Raw genomic sequence first — 18,597 nt, forward strand, 5'->3', positions numbered from 1 at the left:
ATGCCGACCTCTTGGGTCGAGCGTTGAACTCCCTGATTTTAGCAGACGTGCCGACCTCTTGGGGTCGAGCATCACATTTTCCAGGCAGACATGCCGACCTCCTGGGTCGAGCATTACATTCTCAGGGCAATCGTGCCGACCTCCTGGCCGAGCCAGCGTGCTCCCTGGTTTTGACAAGCTGTCTCAAAGTAAGTCACGGCGTGCCGACCTCTTGGGGTCGAGCATCACACCTTCAGGACGGTCATGCCGATCTCTTGGTTCGAGCGTCAAGCTTTACAGGCAGTCACGCCGACCTCCTGGGTAGAGCGTCAAGGCTTTAAAGATAGCCCTGCCGACCTCTTGGGTCGAGCGTCAAATTCTTAAGGATAGGCCGCGCCGACCTCCTAGGCCGAGCGTTAGACTTCCAAGGTATTCATGCCGACCTCATGGGTCGAGCGTCGAATTCCCGGATTTCCGCAAACTCAGACTCTAAAGCTTCAAACTGCGCCAACCTCCTGGGTCGAGCCTCGTCGAACTCCCAGGTTTCGAAGCTTTAAACCGTGCCGACCTCTTGGGGCCGAGCATCGTCGAGTTTCTCGTGCCGACCTCTTGGGGCCGAGCATGATAGAACTTCTCGTGTCGGCCTCTTGGGGTCGAGCATCGTCGACCTCCTGGATCGAGCGTCAAGGCTTTAAAGTTAGCCCTGCCGACCTCTTGGGTCGAGCATTAAACTTTAATGGCAGCCACGCCGACCTCCTGGGTCGAGCTTCAGGATTTTAGAGATAGTCCTGCCGACCTCTTGGGCCGAGTATTGAACTTTAAAGGCAGCCATGCCGACCTCCTGGGTCGAGCGTTAAGGCTTTAAAGATAGCCCTCTCCGATGTCCGAGCTCTCGATCTGACTTTCTCTTCAGGCGAGCCGCCTCCTCTGCGTTGGCAGCTGCGTGAGCCGGGGTCAAGAGCTCCTCCATGTCTCCGGGAAGCTTCTCGGCCAGCTTGTAGAAGAGCTCCTCTACCCTGAGCCCGTTCATGAAGGCGGCCATGACCACCTTTTCGTCCTTGTCCCTGATCTGTAAGCTCTCCGTGTTGAAACGGGTCATGAAATTCCTCAACGACTCGTCGGGCCTCTGCCTGATAGCCATCAGGTGAGTCGCGGTCTTCGAATAGGTCTTGGAAGAGACGAATTGGACGACAAACTCTGGCCAGCTCTGGAAAACTCCGGATGGACCCCGGTGCCAGACCTTGGAACCAGAGCCGGGCCTTCCCCTTCAGGAACATGGGGAAGGTCTTGCAGCGGATCTCGTCCGCCGCAGTTTGCAGGCGCATGTGCGTCAGGAAGACCGAAAGGTGATCTTCCGGGTCGGTCGAGGCATCGTACAACTCGATGTTTGGGATCTTGAACCTCCGGGGTAGTGGGTAGTCTTCTATCTCCCGGGTAAAGGGCGATGTCATGTAGTCGTCCTCGTACGGCCGTGGCCGCAGGATCTGCTCGATTTCGTTTCGGACAGGCTTCCACAGAGGGATCGCGCGGCCGGCTCTTGACAGATCGGGTGGGAGAGCGTTCAGACTCGTTCCACGCAGGCTTCCGTGGGGAGGGGTCCCTCGGCCTGCTCCCCGCGGGCCTGTCGCGGGAGTGCCTTTCGCTGTCCCCTACCACCGAGGCTCGGGGGCGAGGGGGAGTCCGTGGCCGTTTCCTCCGGGGAGGCTGGTCTCGTGACCCATCCTCCGAGGGGTCGGGAAGTGGTTCCTTTTCCTTCCCCTTCACCTTGGAGGTATGTGCGCCACCGGCTTCGCCCCCTTCCTTCGCCTGCCGGATTATGTCTTCCAGCATGGGGAGGTTCTCCGTCACGAACTGGAGGATCTGCTGTCTTCGCTCCCCTGAGAGGGCTGAGCCCCCAACGCCCCCGACCGCTTCGGTTTCCGCTCGGCGGGATCCCTCTCCGGCTCCAGGACCGGTGCTTTCAACGGTTCGCTTGGATCGTGTTCTTGCCATCAACACTAACAATTACCTTTCGGTTCCCACAGACGGCGCCAACTGAAGAAGCACGGAACTTCCCCTGACCGATCTGACCTGATGAGCTCGGGGTGCCGATGGAAGAGCTGGTTCCAAGCCTGCAAAACAGAGGAGTGGACTTACGAGAGGGCCCTGAGGTGGTCCCCGAGGGCACTCCGACGGTCAAGTTAGTTTTCCGGTGAGTAGGGTTCCCGGGGATTAACTTAGTCAGAGTGGATTGAGCATCAGGAGTGAGCGTACCTTGGGCAATGGGTGTGTAGCACTATTTATACCTGGGCCAGAGTCCGACCTCCGTACGTTCCGGGACCTTCCTGATATAATCTCAATCCCGCGCCGAGCGGGATCTCCTCCGACCTCTGCGGGACGGTCTCCTGATCCCCCTGGAGCCCTAGCGGGGGTGCGGCCCAGGGCGGTCGCCAGGAGCCTGGGGCCGGAGCCCAGCTCGGCTATACCTGGGCTGCCACGTGTCTAGGCCCAGTACGGGGCCTCTGCAGCCACCTTTTCCTCGTCACTGCATCCGGAAATGTCCATCTCAGATAGGCCTGTCAATGGGCCGGTCCGGGCTGAAATTCATTATTTCGAACCCGGACCCGGCATACCAAATCGGATCCGGATTCGATCCGTTTATCCGACGGGTCTTCTACTCTATGTTTCGGATCCGGATCCGGGTCTACCTCCGAAAAAAATTATGAAAATTTACAATTTCTAATAAAAATGAAAAAAAATATATTTGTACACTAATTTCTAACTAATACAAAAAAAAAAATCAAATAAGAAAATAAATCAAATTGACTTTACTCAAATACATCATCCTAATCAAATTATATTAATAAATATACATATTTTAAGTTATTAATTCATTTATATCCAGATCCGGGTTTAATACGGGTCGGAATATTATATTCCGTATCCGACACATTTTTTTGTTTTACAAAATGGATCCGGATCCGGGTCCGGGTAACGAAATTAAATCCCTACCCATACTATATTCCGTATCCGATCCATTTTTTTGTTTGACAAAATGGATCCGGGTAACGGAATTAAATCTCTACCCATATCTGCAATAATTTCACGAATCCGGGGCGGGTCTGGGTATAGACCCGAACCGTTGACCGGCCTAATATCAGATAACCAGTCATAGGCCGCTAGCTGTTCCGAAGTCCCATCAAAGGATGGCGGTGCCAGTTTCAGAAACTTGCATATCCCGTTTTGCTTGTGCAGTTCCCAAAGCCTGGTGTCCATTTCTTGCATCTTCTGCATCGTCACATGATCTTGCTGCTTGCACAGAGCATCAATGTTCTCTTGGGGAAGCAGACCAGTCTGCATAATTGAGGAGTCTACACATTGGAAGTCATTCAAGTGATCAGATCCCTTACAATGCTGTGATGTCATTTCAGCCTACATCCATGATCCACTTGAAAAGTTATAGAGCATGAAAAATATTAGCAAAATGCCTTCCCTCCTTCAAAAAACAATACCATTAGAAAACTATTGAAAAAAGAAAGAAGGAAATAAATAAAGAGAAATTACTAGTGGTAGGGGTGGTTGAACAGCCATTTTTCCCCGAAAAATTGCATCATTTTTTGTAATTATATTTTTTTATTATTATTATTTTTATATACATCAAATTGCTATAGTAATTTTTCTACAAAAAATCCGAGAAAACCCAATCCAAACAACTATAAAGGTACCTGATCCCAAGTCCCTACTTATGAACAAACTCCAGCTTACACAACATCTTATCTATTTGACATGCACGTAACTTTGTCTTGTAAGCCATGCCGTTTAAATCATCAAAATTCACCAGTAAAATAAAGACTATTTTGCAAAGAAATGAGCCCCTAAGTATTTTGAAATACTAGTAGTCTAATCCACTTTCCACAATCTACAAAGTCCTCCATCAACTAAACCATTCCCAAAAAAAAAAGTACTTAATTCAAAGCAAAACCCCTAAATTTTGATTGGAAATGCAAATATTGGTAGAATAACGTAGCAATATTATAATTAATATCGCAAATCCACTCTAGCTGGAGAGTGTGAATGGAAGTCTGAGCTAAGTTAAAAAAAATGCAGGAACGAACTACTAGTGTAATCAATAATCTCGAAGTAACAAGTGTTTCAGGTTCTCAATACGTTATGCTTGTGGGTTGTTTTTTTTTTTCACTTTTTTTTTGGATGAAATTGTGTGTTGGTTAAATACGTTAATTTCTTTTCTAGATCTTCAGGCTAATAAAATCTAAATTCTTGAAACCGGAAACCATTTTTTTTCGTTAAGAAAACAAACAAAATTTAAAGGCTGTATTATGTTCTTTAACCAAATCAGAATTTGATTTTTATCAGAATGATATCTTTCTATTCAGCTCAGTTGAAATAAATATGATTTCGATTCCAATCCAAATTTAATTTCGATAGAGAGCCAAATACAGTCTTATTTTGAGTTTGTTGAACATTTACAAGTGGACAACAAATATAAATTCTGACTATTTTTTTTTTGGCTGCTAGAAAAGATATAAAATGGACAACAAAAAATAATTAAGAAAAAAAGAAAAAGATATATATAGGCTTTCCTTTAGCCCTGCTCCCCGCAAGCAAAAACGAATAGTCAAGCAAGCATTCAAGGCCTGCAACAAACCACCAATTTGGCAAATTTCTCGTTTTAGCTTATTCTGCTTTGAGCTTTTCGAAGTTTTGCAAAATCCCTTCACCTTTCTTACCCTTTCTTTCCCAAAACCCTCCTCAACTGTGACTTGTTTGTGGGAGACAGAGCACGGAGGAAGAAAAAGGTCTGGCCTTTGTCCAGGCCGATTAATGCTGAAAACCCAAACAAAGCGGCAAAGCTAGCTATAAAAGCAAAGAGATTGAATGTGGTTGGGCCCGTTATTCCTGTTAATTTCTAGTGTATAGAAATCTATCTGAATCATATTGTATTGGGTTTGAATTTTTTTTTTTTTGGATAGCAAGCTAAATGATAATAAAGATTGCATTTTTATGGGGTCAAACTTGGTTTCTCTGCATCAATTCACCGTTCTGAATTCTGGGTTTTTCATGTTTTCAATTATATTTGCGGTTTTTTTATTTTGGAAAATTCGTTGTATTTTTGCTCGTTAAATTTTAATGTTTTCCTTCTCCATGTGGGTTTCGTTTGTTGGTTTTATTGATGTTGGGGTTTCAAAGCAGCTATATTTTGGTTTGTAATTTCACGTATGCTTGGTAATTTTCTTGATTTGTACAGGGATTTTTGGAGAAGGCACAAGAGGAAGGTCTATATTACACTTGGAGTTTTAGGAAGTGGATATTTCTTATACAAGCTTTATGATGCTCATAGGAGAAGGATCTCTGATCTGGAGAGAGAACTCGCTACTGAAAGGGAAAACGATGAACTTGTTAAGGCCCAGTTAAGCATCAAATAACACAAAATATTGCATGTTCTGTTTTATTGTTGTATTGCAATGTTGCAAAGAATAAGTTTGACAAAATCCTGCTCAAAAAAGAAAAAATAAGTTTAACGAAATCTTTTTTTTATGGGAATTTTATTTGATGGACAGAATGCAAGAACACTTCGAGAATGTACAAAGGATTGCTGATTCGACAACATTGCCGCATGTGATGCAATACTTAAGTACTCGGGTAGCTGAAGAGTTAGACCTTGCTCCCTTGACTGAGAGGTTAATGCGAGGGAAAGGTCAACCAAACACACTAACAGCTGCAGAGAAACTTGAGCTGTGGGATAGACTCAAAATACTAAGTAAGAGTTGCAGTGTCTTTTTCTCTCCTGTTGAGATGCAGCTTGCATTTTGTTTTGCCATGGAACGGTAAAGCATTGTACTTGGCTGAAATTTGAGTCTCTGTCATTTTCCAGGTTTTACGAGAATGGTCTTGTCTGTTTGGGCAATGACAACTCTAAACTTATTTATTAGAGTTCAAGTCAATATACTAGGGAGGCATCTCTATATTGACACTGCCCGTGGACTTGGGAATTCTCATCTACTTGTAAGTACTTCTTTTCCAGTGTAAGAAAATTTGTATGTAGAAAATGTTGATTCACTTTGTAAAATTTTTTGAGTTTCGGTTCTCAAATCTGAAAAAATCTAGCCAATAGATGAATGCGATTTTAGAATAATGGGAGGATTAAATACTATGTAAAAAGATAGTTGTTGATATTCTAATAAACTGGATCAGTTATGCCATTGATTGCTAACTGTGGAGGAGGGGTTCAGACTTGTGCTCTGTGTTGATCCTTTTGTGTCTCATGAAGACTCGCGTTTCAAAACTTTGTGGTGATCCATTCCTTTCCAATGGTTTCCTTTACTCCATTAACCACATATCTTTTTGTGCTTGTTTATAAAAGATCTTGTTACACTCAATAGTTGAAGGTCATTAATTACCAGTTCCTCTATGTACTTTTCTTTTTCTTGTTAATGAATCTCTTTGCTCCAGACTTGCAATTCTTAAGTGTAAATCACAGTAGCTTTGACATGTTCTCAAAGAAGATAGAAAATATGAAAGTACTCTTATACTCTCTTTACTAATTACTACATACTTGGCCAAATTTGACCAAAATTTTGGCTGAACTTTAGAAATGTGAAGTTCACCGATAACAGGTAGTGATCTTTTTGAAAGGCACGGTATACAGAAATGGCATATCATTTCATTTTTTGAAGTCATGTAATGTAGTGTAATCAATCAAAACCTCCCCTTTGACCATAAGGAGAACAACCACAGCGAGTGGCTGATGGGTCCATCATAATTCACTCAAAAACTCCGCCCATCTGATTCTCTTACCTAAACCAACCTACCTCCTTCTCTGCCGTGCCTTCCGCCTTATCATGCAACCTACATGTGGATCCCTGCCTGCTCATCATAAAATTATTTAAATCTCTTCCACCATTATCAAATTTATTTACATTCAACATAGGATAGTGACACCACACCCTAACTTGTAAATTAAATGTTCATTTTTTTTGTACATGGGTACAAATGGATATAAAAAAAAAATTAAGAATGCCCATACGTATAAACCATTCACTGAAAATGAAAGCGTTTAGATGGCTTGACTAGGTACTCTCCTTCTGTTATGTCATGTGGAACCATCCAACCAAGTTGACTTAGCAGCTTCAAAACTTCAATATTTTGTTCCCCCTCATATAGTGGAAGAATCACCATGTGTTAGCGTCCTGAAATTTAACCGTCTTTTACATGACTCCCATACCATAGCATCTCTTTCTATCATGGATTTGTTTTATATGTTTCCTGAAGTGAAGAATGCAAAATCGAATAAATTGGAGAGGAATTGGACTCTGCAGGTCATCAGGGACCAGCAATCCTGGCCCACAACTTTTGCTTTTTGTGGAAATTATCACAGAACACTGTAATTTATCCATTCTTTCATGAAAACATACAAAATTGAAGCCCATACTAAACGACCATATGAATTTGTCAAAAAATATTACAAAATTGTCAAATCTAGGACATGTGAAGAATGTTAGAAACTGAAAGTCATCGGATGCCCATAACGACCTTGTATTTTCATTTCCTTCTTACTGCCTTTTCCCTTTTCCTATCATAATTGATCAAGTTAGTTAGCATGACTCAACCAATTATAATTGACTGAGGTACCTTATTTAGTAGTATGTATTTTAGTAAATGCTTTTGCCGATTTTAGTTGATATTTAACAAAAAGATTTTTTTTTCCTTTTTATAACTAAAAACTGATGTGATTGGGGAAATTTGGTGTTGGGAAGATGAGGGGACAAATGAATAGTCCAAAAAGACATGCAGAAAAGGAACCTGGTTTCGTACCTCTTTACGTTTCTTTTGGTAGGCAAATCCCACCGACACTGCAGATCCTGTCAGAATTTCTTTTTGGGTGTTACCTTTTTGACAAACTGGTGCTTAACATAATCCATAACAGGATTTATTGTCATTTGTCAGGATGTGGACTGTAAAACTTTAGCATTGCTGTTCTCATATATTGTTAGTGAGTTTCATGAATGAATGGCTATATTTTTAACCTGGAGGTGGGATAAATTTATTACACTATGCTCTTGCTTATGTTAATCCCATGATGAACTTAAGACTAACCTGACTCCACGGGGTTTGATTAGCAGAGGCTGTACTACTTATTCATTTGTATTCCCGCAGGGGAGGGTGGGGGGAGGGATGTAACGTAATACAAACACACTATCACCGCCAATGTTAGCAAGTTTTTTTGTGTTCAAGTTAATAAGTTGTATCAAGTACAAGAAATTGGTGGTTAGCTTTTGAAAGCATTTGAGCTTGCATTTTGTCATAAAGCATAGAGTTTTACACTTTCTGTGTCTAATTTTTAGTGGCTCTGTGCATTGACATACTTTGCTTTCAGTGACGTGACATTTCTGATACAATTTTACCAGTTGTCTGCCAGCCACCTTGTAGTCATTACTGCCTAGTGATTGAGATTGAGTACTCTTCTAATAGCTAACATCTGTAGCATTATATTAGTTACTTAGAAATGACAGTTGTGGCTCTTGTTAGACTCTGGTTTTAATCACATTCTATTATGGGAATTGAGTTCCTCTGGAAAATGGTGGGGTTGACACTCTTTGGGATCTCTTGCGTGCTATTACTATGAGTAAGATTGGTGTGTGTCCTGAAACTTAAATGGCATTGATGTAATTAAAGAGCATCCGGGTCAAATGAGCTCCTTGTATGGTCTCAAGCATCTAGGGACTTGTTAACCAAATTGAGGTTGTTCAATTTTCTTCCTGGCATGGGCTTCATGCTCATTGGAGCTTCTTTTTCTTTTTCCAGGACGAAGCTGATCTCATAGATAGAAACGATGAGCAACGGTTTCTAGCCATTGCAGATTTCCTTTCCAATTATGAAATACCAACATTGATTGCCAGCATTGAGGCAGCCACTTCTGAAGTGCTCAAGGGGTAAGACATATCCTACTATTTGTTGTCTAACATGTGTTTCAACCTTGACTGCAGTACTGCTTCTAGGATTAGATTAAGAAAACCAATGCTGATGCCAGTCAACCAGATTCTGCTTACTACTGTTGTCTGTCACTTGTGCACGTGCAAAAATCAGAGAGAGGAGTGTTTGATGCTACTAGATTTCCATTTGGACTAAGTGGGCTACTTGAGGTCACATTGCCCAAATGCAATTAATGAATAGACTGGTATTTTGTGCTATACTGTGGTAAAGGAGAAAAGTACTTTAACCAGTTTATCTGACTTGTTTGTGTTTAATATTCTATGTTGCATCCTTTACCTTCTTCATGTATTCATCCTTTAATAGTTTACCTTTGATCCTGTAGACATGAAAAACAATGTATTGCTCGCCATAATAAACCAGAATAAAAACGTGAAATATGGTTTTGCATGCTGAGTTTCCTATAGAGCTTCTGGAGACCCTGGTTAAAGTTCTTGATTACCACAATGGCCTCTAACATGCCATAAATGTAGGACCTTTGAGTAACAAAAAAGATCTGTCACAGTCAAGTTTTCTCCTGGTAACTCTTACGCATAAGATAACCATTTTTGCAGCTTTGCTCATTTTGCAGCTTTGCTATTAAGATTTTAGGATTTTTATTTACTAAGTGTTATATTCTCTGAAGTTACAGGCATCTTTGATTGACTAATTGGCTTATTACTTGCAGAAAACAGTTGAAGGATTACTTCAACAGTTCTGTACTACGTGAAACTATTGTGCAGATATTGGACACATTCATGAGCATGGGAAATCCTCGTCAGTGGTTAGGCTACTTGATTCCGGAGGACAATAGGATATACAAATTGGTTGAACCCTCTGGAAGTGGGAATGAAGTTCATTCGCATGCTAGCAAGTTCGAACAACTTACAGAGGAGACACGTGCAGTGTTATCAAGGTTGATCATTCTCTTCATTATATAACAATTTATTAAGTACTAATAGAAGTAAGAAAGGACATCATCTCATCTCTGGTTACTGAAAATTCAATCAAGGCATATTGCAGTTGATAAACATCTGTCAATCCAACTGAATTTACCATTTGCATGGCCATGAGTTTGTTCCTCAAAGCTACAGCCACCCCATTATGAGCGTTACTAAATAACTCCATGTCTTGTATTGTTTGTCAAATTTGATGAAGTCTGTTAGTGCGAATAAACTTTGCCTTCTAACTTGGATTGTGCGATTCCTCATTTATTTTGCGGTGTTCTTGTTCTTAGTGCTGAATTTGGGAATATTCTTGACATCTCATTGAAAGTTGCGGTGGATGCAATCGCTGAGGAAATAGATATCCAGTCAGCAATCCCTCTAGCGAAACTTCTGCCTCGAATAGCTCAGATGGGCCAGATTCTGCTGGAGGAACCAAATAGGCAAAGGTATATCCAGATCATCCGAAACACACCAGAAGTTGAGCTATTTTTCACAGTCCTATACTCAAGCATGCCGTCTTGATAGTAGTGTAGCTCATTGATATGCAATTCTTGAACTTTTTCTGCTTCAAAACAGAGCAATAGTGTAATTGTATGTTAGAGAAGGTGCATGGTTCTCTAGAGTCGAGAACTTCTGAACAAAATAACAAGAGAGGTGGAGATAATGGGCATTTGTTAGATTTTGCTCCAGTTGTATTTTGTCATTGTTATAGTAGCTGCCCAAGTATTGTGGGGTATTGATGATAGTTGTTGTGTCAGGAAAAAAGAAGGGCTTGGTAAATCATTTGTTTTTTTTCATTACTAACGAAGAGATTGTCGAATTTCACTTCGTGCTGGCTAATTCAATCTATAGGTGAATTTGGTGTAAACTTGTGCAATTACTGACAGGTTAACGAGAAGTTACCTCATTCATCAATCAGTACCTGAAAAATTTTTACTCTTTTTACAATATATATGTAAAATACTTGCCCTGTTTATATTTCAAAATTTTGTGGGAAGTTTTCAAATCACTGTGGAAATGATTAGAGATAGATAATCATGGTTTCCTGCAAAGAAACGCTTTCGTTTCCTGATACTATCATATCATGAAGTCATGCAAATGAATGTAGCTTAAATTCTTGAAAATGCAAGGAACCTAAAAAAGCAAAAGAACTATTATTTTGTGAGCCTGGAAACGTAATTTACAGTCCAGTGTTGTATCAGCTGAATTCTAGCTGAAGAACACGATTACGTTAAACAAAAAAGATCACTGTTTTCTCAAGCAGATTACTAGTTCTAAATTCTACCAAGAGAGAATATGGGCATATAAGCAAATGATTCCAATAACAGTCTGTGTTGAACAAGATGGCCATGTCGAACGACAAGAGATATTGCTGATTATCCCAATAAATCAGCATGCATCAGTTGACCAACAAGCATATGCATATAACGCAACTTATAAGAAAACAAGCTTTTTCATGTTTATTAATCTGGATCCTCTAGGGATCAGAAAGGGTGAAGGAAACCCTTCAGTCCAAGACAAGACAGCAAGAATCGACCCCGGCTCCTGCATCATTGGATCAGAAACACATCCATCAAAATCTTGCATGCTTCCATGCCTCCAACGTTAATCACTGAATCGATGTGCTCATGAGCCAACGAGTCAGCAGCAGAGGTCGATCTCCAACCCCAACCATCTTGGTTGGACGGATGGAGTTTCCTCCGCCCACACTACTAGTGTTTAGTCCTCTCTATCCTCAACGAAACATTAAGGTTAGGAAGCTAATGGATGAGATTAAGCTGTACTAACTGCAAAGGATTGTACAATGAATGCGGAAGTTTGAGGCACACGGGATTCGCTTATAAACATGTAAAAGTCAATAAGCGCCCCTTGTTTCTCGCATGATTTCAAGGAAAAACTTCTGTGCCTTTTCCTTTACATTTCAACATTTGCTGTGGCGTCTTATCATGGCTTTCCTAGCTAACAGGTCATATAAACTACATATTCCTTTTTTTGTTTATTTTGCTTTTCTCTTGCTTTTTCTCGTGGTTGGTCCGGTTTTAGGTGTTGATGACCACGGATCCATCACAGAATTGCTGCTCTTGTTGTCATGATCACTACGTGTTTTATCCAAAACATTCAAAGCTGGTTGGCTTCTGGGGGCCATCTTCTAGTTGACGTTTTGATTTGCTTTGTATCCTAAAACCTTAAACTATTGCAGGATTTGACTCATGAGTGAAGGGCCAACAAATTGCCACAACCAACATGCCTATATTTTACTGATGCAAACCTAAAATGTGCTTTTGAGCTGGTTGCTTAATGGTTGAATGCCTGTATATTCAGAATATGTTTCAAAAGCTGATTTAAAAATATATATGCCTTTGATCTTTAAACATCAACATCTGCAGATTCCTGGTCCGATCTTTAAGATGACAAAGTCATGTGATATGGCGGTAATTGACCAAATGGGAAGACAAGGTTCAGTTCTGCAGGAAAAACCACTGATGGATGAGGGAAAAATGCAAGACATTGATACCTTGAACCTGCCTCGTAAACATATATTCTATCTCAAAAGGCCAAAAAGATAAAAGTGTCGAGCTAGCTGGCATTTTTCCAGCAATTTTAATGAGCTATCTGGCTGTCTAGGGAAATTCTTCTACCCAAATCCTGAATCTAGAAGATTAACAGGAAACTAACTTATTGCTGTTACAATTCTTTCTTCCTTCCTTCCTTGTCTTTGGTTGATGATTTGGGATGATTTTGACCACATATTACTCCAGGTTCATGCAAAACAACGTACATGAAGAGATTGTTTAAAATCCTACCACTTATATTATACCTCTTTCCCTTATCCTTCTTTTCACCAATACATACTATACTAGGAAAGGCTAGACCAACTACAAGAACATTAGCTCATATAAGGTGTTGCTATCCATTTGAAAAAAGCCAAGATCCAAGAAAGTTGATTTATTATATCTTGGTCATTATTATTCTCAAACAAAATCATTGGTAAGGCTTATGTTTCGTGTCTTGCTGTTTTGTTTGTGGAATTTGACAAACAAAAAACAAAAAATGGTGTTTGTTAAAATTGTTCGTGTTTTTCAATAAAGAAAAACATTTATGAACATGAGATTTACATTTAAGACACCAAATTGTTGTTTTTAACTATTTAATGAGAAATCAAGATTGTCAATTGTTGATTTATCTTCACTCAACTATTATTTATTATCCCACATTATCTCACTTCATTCTAATTGACAACTATCACCTAATGAAAATCTAGTTGTTAGCCGAACTCAACACATACAAAGCTCACACAATTATTTGTAGGATTTTAAAATGTGTATATATAATAATAAGTAAAAGATACATTATTTAATTAAGAAAATATTGCTTAAAGATAAATATTAGAAGGCTATACTTGCAATATTAGATCATTAGATGGCTTAATGAAAAAACTAATGGGGCCTCAATTAATAATATATCCAAAAAAATGGGGAGGTAAATATAATTTTAAGTTAATATACTTTGCCGCCCCGCATCCAAACGGCAGCATATCTTTAGACACTGAGAAGGTTGGGGTTTTAGAGAAGCAATGGCGACACAGACGGCGAACGCAGCAAACGGCGACATTTTAATGCTGGAGGCGCCACCTTCGCAGCGCCCGGCTTGGTCTACCGGTGCCGAAGTCATCGATGCTCTTCCCTACATCGACGACGACTACGGCAACCCCAGGGTAAAAGCGGAGGTGGACCGTTTAGTGGATGAAGAAATGCGTCGCAGCTCCAAAAAACCCTCCGATTTCCTCAAAGACCTCCCTCCCCTTCCCAAATTAAATTTCGAGGTCCGAACTTGACACTGATTTAGTCTCCTTCTCCACATGTATGATGTATTATCGCTCAATTCTTTTTTTTTTTCTGAATATAATTGGTGTTTTTGGATACCTTTAGTGGAACTTGCTAGGGCTTAATAAGAGGGTTTATGTATTAGCTAAATTTGGAGGAATTTTTTTTTTTTTTTTGCTTTTTTAGATTTGTAAATGGGTGTCAGAAAGAAAATGCATTGACAAATGGTAAAGATGGAAAGAAAGTTTAGGGTTTGTTTGAAGCTGGATTTGTAAATATTTTGTTTTGTTGGTTTTGAAGGCAAATGAATAAGAAATTGACTTGTTACGAAAGATGAGGAAATATTGCTTGAGGCTAAGCTTGAATTATCCATGCCGGTGGCCGAGTTAGCATTTCTTGCCCCTTACCACAAGGGGCAAATGAGGAAAAAAATACAATTTATCTTGCTCTCCATTGAAAATTGTGCATTCTTTAGCATTCTTTAGCGTGTGTTATTGGTTTAATTACCTTGTGTAAGTGTTCAATTTTGTCCATGTTGGGCTCCATTTTTCAGGATCATCCAATGCTTGCAAGGGAATACGAAAGGGTTAGAGCAGGGAAGCCCCCGGTCCAAATGGACACGTCAAGATATGGACTTGAAATTCCGCCAGCGAACAAACGGAATGATGAAACTGCATGGAAGCAAGCACTTCAAAAAGCTCAACGCTTACTGCAGCATCAAGTTATTAGGTATGTTCTTTATACTCGTACTCGCAAAATGATATTGCTTTTCTTTTATTGGACAAAAGTTTGAGTTTCGTCGGGAATAAAGAAAAAATGGGCAGAAGGGGGAATCCGTAAACTAAGAAGATCTGTGCATTTCAACTGAGACGAGGTGGATCTGGCTTCGGTTTATTTTGCGGTAACTATTAGCAGGCAAACATTCAAAAGTCCAACTTTTACGCTTAAGTTTTCAGTGATCTCAATGAGCTTTGAAGATATTCTCTTTCCATTTTTTGTACGAAGTAAATAACATGCTAAACTATTTACCACCAAATAAAGGAACAACTTTGTAAATCTTTTTTGTTGGGAATTTGAAATTGGTAGACTACCAAGGTTGCAATGTTAGTAACCCCAATACAAAATGATAAAAGAAAAAAAAAAAAAGGCAAACAGTTGTGCCCTTGATGCATCACTTATTCTGTATCACCTTGTCTTTATTGAACATTTTCCTTCTGTGGCTTTGGTTGGTAACTAACTTGTTTCTCCTTTTAGTTGTTTAGCATCCAACATTTAATTGTAGTTATTGGGTGGAATGGTTTGCTTTTTCATTAGATTATCATAATAAATAGAAGTTCAGCTTTATAGCCATACCTCTCATTTCTTTTTTCCTTTGCTACCACATCTTAAAGTTTATTTTCTTCCTGCAAAATTTTGTGTTGATGTGCTTATCAATGTTTACTGTTGTAGGCTAGAAAATTTAGAACAAATGTCGATGCACGGTCCAGAGGTGTGGAAGATATACAATAAAAAATTGGAGGCATTGGTATCCAGGTTTTGTTTTATCAAATGCATTTCCTTCTTTAAGTTTCAACATAGTTCTACCTAATTGTCCTTGCTTGGAGAGAGAGAGACAGATATTTGCATTATAAATATGTTTTTTTTTCCAGTGCTAAAACATTGTCTAAAGCTTTACCTAGAATATTAACTTTTTCGGATAGTTTGCAGTGCCTTATATTTATAGAAATGCATAGTAGTATTAAAGTAAAAGAACGAAATCTAATTGAGTTTGACAAAAAGCCTTCTCCATATTATAGGATGTTATCTAAATGTTCTTGCCTCTTATCATGTTATCATAGACATAGATGACAAAGTGCATGAAGGACTAATGCTAAATTATTTATCTTAACTCCTCCACAAGCCCCCATAACTGTTGATTGCACATGAATCAATAAGCTGGTTATAGAAAATAATTAATTAGATATTTCTAAGAGTGGGTTGAAAGAGTTCTTGAATGTATGACTTTTTGATAATTCAGTCTTTGTTATATGCCTTATATATTTAATCAAATTGCACAGCTTGATTGTCTTTGTAATACAAAAGACGGAAGTAACAAATCTGAACGTGTTCAATGATGTGTAAACTGCATCTGTTTGGTGAGGTTGTTTTGTGGCCAAATAGCAAGGTATGGGAACATCGGAAATATGGCATTCTGATGCAAGTTTATATTGCTTTGGGCTCTCCCACTTCAACATCTAGCTTTTGAGGCTTCTCTCCATAATTGCATCATCTTAGAAGGCCATAAGATTCTGGTCACTTGTAAATCAAGTTTCGTTGACACTGGCGTTCCTACACTTAAAAAAATAATCAGTTACAGTATGCATTGTATAGAATTATGCCTAATCAATGAGACAGTTCCTAGTATTCTATGGACTGTTATATGTCGCCTCATTTCAGTCTTCAGTTACTTCATCTTCAGTTTAAGTTCTATTTGGTTCATTCTTTTAATGTTTTTAGTAGAGGGAGCAATATGCTCAAGTACTTGAATTATTTTTTCAGGGCTCAATTACAAGCTGTGGAACTGAATGAAAAGATTGAAACTGTAAACCGTGAAAGAAAATATCATCAGGTCAGAGAACGTACCTTATTGTCAATTTATATTCCCAAGTTGGCAGACTCAATGATCACTAGGTAGTTATGTTCCTTCTGTCATTTATCAGCAAAACACAGCTTATGAACTTAACGCTTTATCTTCACAATGGAGGGAGCTTTGCTTTAAAAATATAGAAATTCAAGCTGCACGTGCTGAAATTGAAAATCAACTTGAAGTGATGAAGAAGGAAGCTGTGGAGAGGTGATATCTGATAATGCTACTTCTGATTTGCATTCTTCTATGAACCTTTTTCCCAGTTTCTTAGCTGATATATTTTTTTTTTCTTTTCATTCAGGGGCTTGAATTTGGATGCTAGCATGGAGAATGGCTTTATTACACATGTAGAATAAGGTATGACCCGTAGTCTTGCACTAAGGTGAAAATAAAGGAATAGACCAAACAACATATCTGGAAAATTTGATAGGAGGTATAAATCATTCAGATAAATATAGTTGAACCAGAGGAGGAAAAGCAAAGAGTGTAAGACTGGAAGGAAACTTTTTGATGCGTATTCAGTGATTGATAGTGCTATTATATGTAAACGAGAAAGATAAGGTACTCATGAAGATCTATCATGGTTTTTGCCTTCTTTCAGGTTTTGGGATGATTGTTATTCAAAGGGGCATGGAATGTTTTGATGTCCAGGGCAGTGCTGGATGTCATTGCTGTTCTACATAGAGCACTAGGAGCTGCAAGCCATCTAGCACATATGTGCGAAGGCTCTTCATGCTGCGCCATGAATTTAATTGAGTTAATTGTATCCTTAGCAACTTGTTTCTTGTACAATTGACTGAGCCCCCGACCTCTCCTTATGGTAGCCGACATTCGTATGCCCCAATTAGACATACTACCAGTGAGGTTGGTGGGAAGCTGGTCTGGTGAGAGACTCAGAGGAGTGAATGCGATCTGTTCTATCTTATTAATAATAATAATAATAATAAAAAGGGTATCTGTTCTCGGTTTTCCTTAAGGGGCAAATTTTACGTTTTCAGTAACTTGTTCCTGAGGTCCATAATTAAAATGCCAAGCTTACCTAGCAACGATACAATCGAACTTTAGAAGCAATATAAATCTTCCTTAAGAACTTTCAGATTTGTCGCTAACCATTGCGAGCCTGTGGTGATCTTCAGTTTTATTTGCAAAGCCTTGTTCAATATATTTTTTCAAATGAAAGAAAATTAAATTAGATCCTGAAAAGTGATTTTATTGAACCACAATGTGATGTAGATATTATCAGAATGTCATAAATTTGAAGTAGGGTAGTGCAGATGAATATGTTTTACTCCACAGTCAACATCACTTTTTTGTTTCTGACTATTAATTTTCCTTAGCGGCAGGTAAGAAGAAAAGAAACCTTTCCCTTCAAAGGAGAGAGGGCACAGAAGTCGTAATAAATTTGAAAATGTTTTGGATATTTCATTATTTCAAATAATATTTCGTTTGTATCATAAATACATTTTTCAATTAATCTTTTCATATTTCCAACGAATCTCATATACATTATATCATAAAAAGTACTACAATAATCATTTCAAATAATACTCTGTCCAAATAAATTATTATTATATTCAAACAGTAAATGGTTCTTTTTGTGGTATGAGTTGAAAATCAAGTGAAGCCGCACAGCTTTCATTTACTCCAAACACTTGCACAACGAATCATTAAAAGTAGAGTTTAGCTCCCTAATGTCCTTTTCATTAAAAATTTCAACCATTAGCTGGATCCCTCATTTGTCGTGAGCCCTATTTGGCAAATCCATTTTTGTTAAGTAGTAGCTATTTTAACATCCCAACGAACCACAAAAATGTCCTACTAGCAAAAAGTTACACTCCATTACCACGAATTCTTACTCAGCACAAATAGTTCCAAATTGCATTTAGAGAGATGATAGTAGTATTGTTGAGGTTTAGATTTAATCCGGATAAAATCTAAATTCAACAAAACATTTGGTTAACGATTTAGACCTACTTGTGACTACAATTATGTGGTAAAAATGTAATTATTAGAGTTAATTTTTTTTTTGGGTCATAATTCTATAAACACGATAAACTTCTCAGAAATGTGCTGTACAACTTTTGGAAATATATCACCTGGCAAAAGTTGACAAGCCTCAAACTAAATTGAATGGATTACCAACGGAACCCCCTTGTTCCTCCAGCATACAGATAGGTGATACAAATCATCTTCCAGTATTGATAGGTACTAAGTGTGTTTTTTCATTGGGCAGGGTTACGATTGTTCAATTCAT

At 39.1% G+C, this 18,597-nt stretch overlaps 2 protein-coding genes across 3 annotated transcripts; both read left to right on the plus strand.

Moving 5' to 3' along the window:
* The first annotated feature begins 4,578 nt into the window (after window positions 1-4,578).
* LOC113743031 (peroxisome biogenesis protein 3-2-like) lies at window positions 4,579-10,721 on the plus strand. The gene is made up of 7 exons (XM_027271088.2): window positions 4,579-4,859; window positions 5,225-5,386; window positions 5,538-5,737; window positions 5,852-5,982; window positions 8,782-8,909; window positions 9,635-9,862; window positions 10,184-10,721. Exons 1-7 carry the CDS (start codon window positions 4,855-4,857, stop codon window positions 10,413-10,415), a joined length of 1,086 nt encoding a protein of 361 aa, XP_027126889.1. The 5' UTR covers window positions 4,579-4,854; the 3' UTR covers window positions 10,416-10,721.
* A 2,692-nt stretch (window positions 10,722-13,413) lies between these two features.
* On the plus strand, window positions 13,414-17,312 carry LOC113741326 (pre-mRNA-splicing factor SPF27 homolog). 2 transcript variants are annotated; one of them, XM_027268837.2, is made up of 7 exons: window positions 13,414-13,716; window positions 14,271-14,446; window positions 15,167-15,250; window positions 16,256-16,325; window positions 16,417-16,550; window positions 16,645-16,700; window positions 16,945-17,312. In XM_027268837.2, the coding sequence occupies exons 1-6, from the start codon at window positions 13,468-13,470 to the stop codon at window positions 16,697-16,699; spliced, it is 768 nt and encodes a 255-aa protein (XP_027124638.1). In that variant the 5' UTR covers window positions 13,414-13,467; the 3' UTR covers window position 16,700; window positions 16,945-17,312. The 2 variants fall into 2 exon arrangements, with proteins under 2 accessions (XP_027124638.1, XP_027124640.1); XM_027268839.2 differs by lacking the exon at window positions 15,167-15,250.
* Window positions 17,313-18,597: the final 1,285 nt, after the last annotated feature.

Source organism: Coffea arabica, chromosome 4e (assembly GCF_036785885.1).
Source record: "Coffea arabica cultivar ET-39 chromosome 4e, Coffea Arabica ET-39 HiFi, whole genome shotgun sequence".
In the NCBI taxonomy this organism is placed as follows: domain Eukaryota; kingdom Viridiplantae; phylum Streptophyta; class Magnoliopsida; order Gentianales; family Rubiaceae; genus Coffea; species Coffea arabica.

Coding starts and splice junctions, on each gene's coding strand:
- LOC113743031 (XM_027271088.2), top strand. Junction 5,738..5,851: donor GGATAGACTCAAAATACTAA/GTAAGAGTTGCA, acceptor GTCATTTTCCAG/GTTTTACGAGAATGGTCTTG. Junction 8,910..9,634: donor ACTTCTGAAGTGCTCAAGGG/GTAAGACATATC, acceptor TATTACTTGCAG/AAAACAGTTGAAGGATTACT.
- LOC113741326 (XM_027268837.2), top strand. CDS start 13,468: ATGGCGACACAGACGGCGAACGCAGCAAACGGCGACATTTTAATGCTG. Junction 14,447..15,166: donor CTGCAGCATCAAGTTATTAG/GTATGTTCTTTA, acceptor TTACTGTTGTAG/GCTAGAAAATTTAGAACAAA. Junction 15,251..16,255: donor TTGGAGGCATTGGTATCCAG/GTTTTGTTTTAT, acceptor TTATTTTTTCAG/GGCTCAATTACAAGCTGTGG.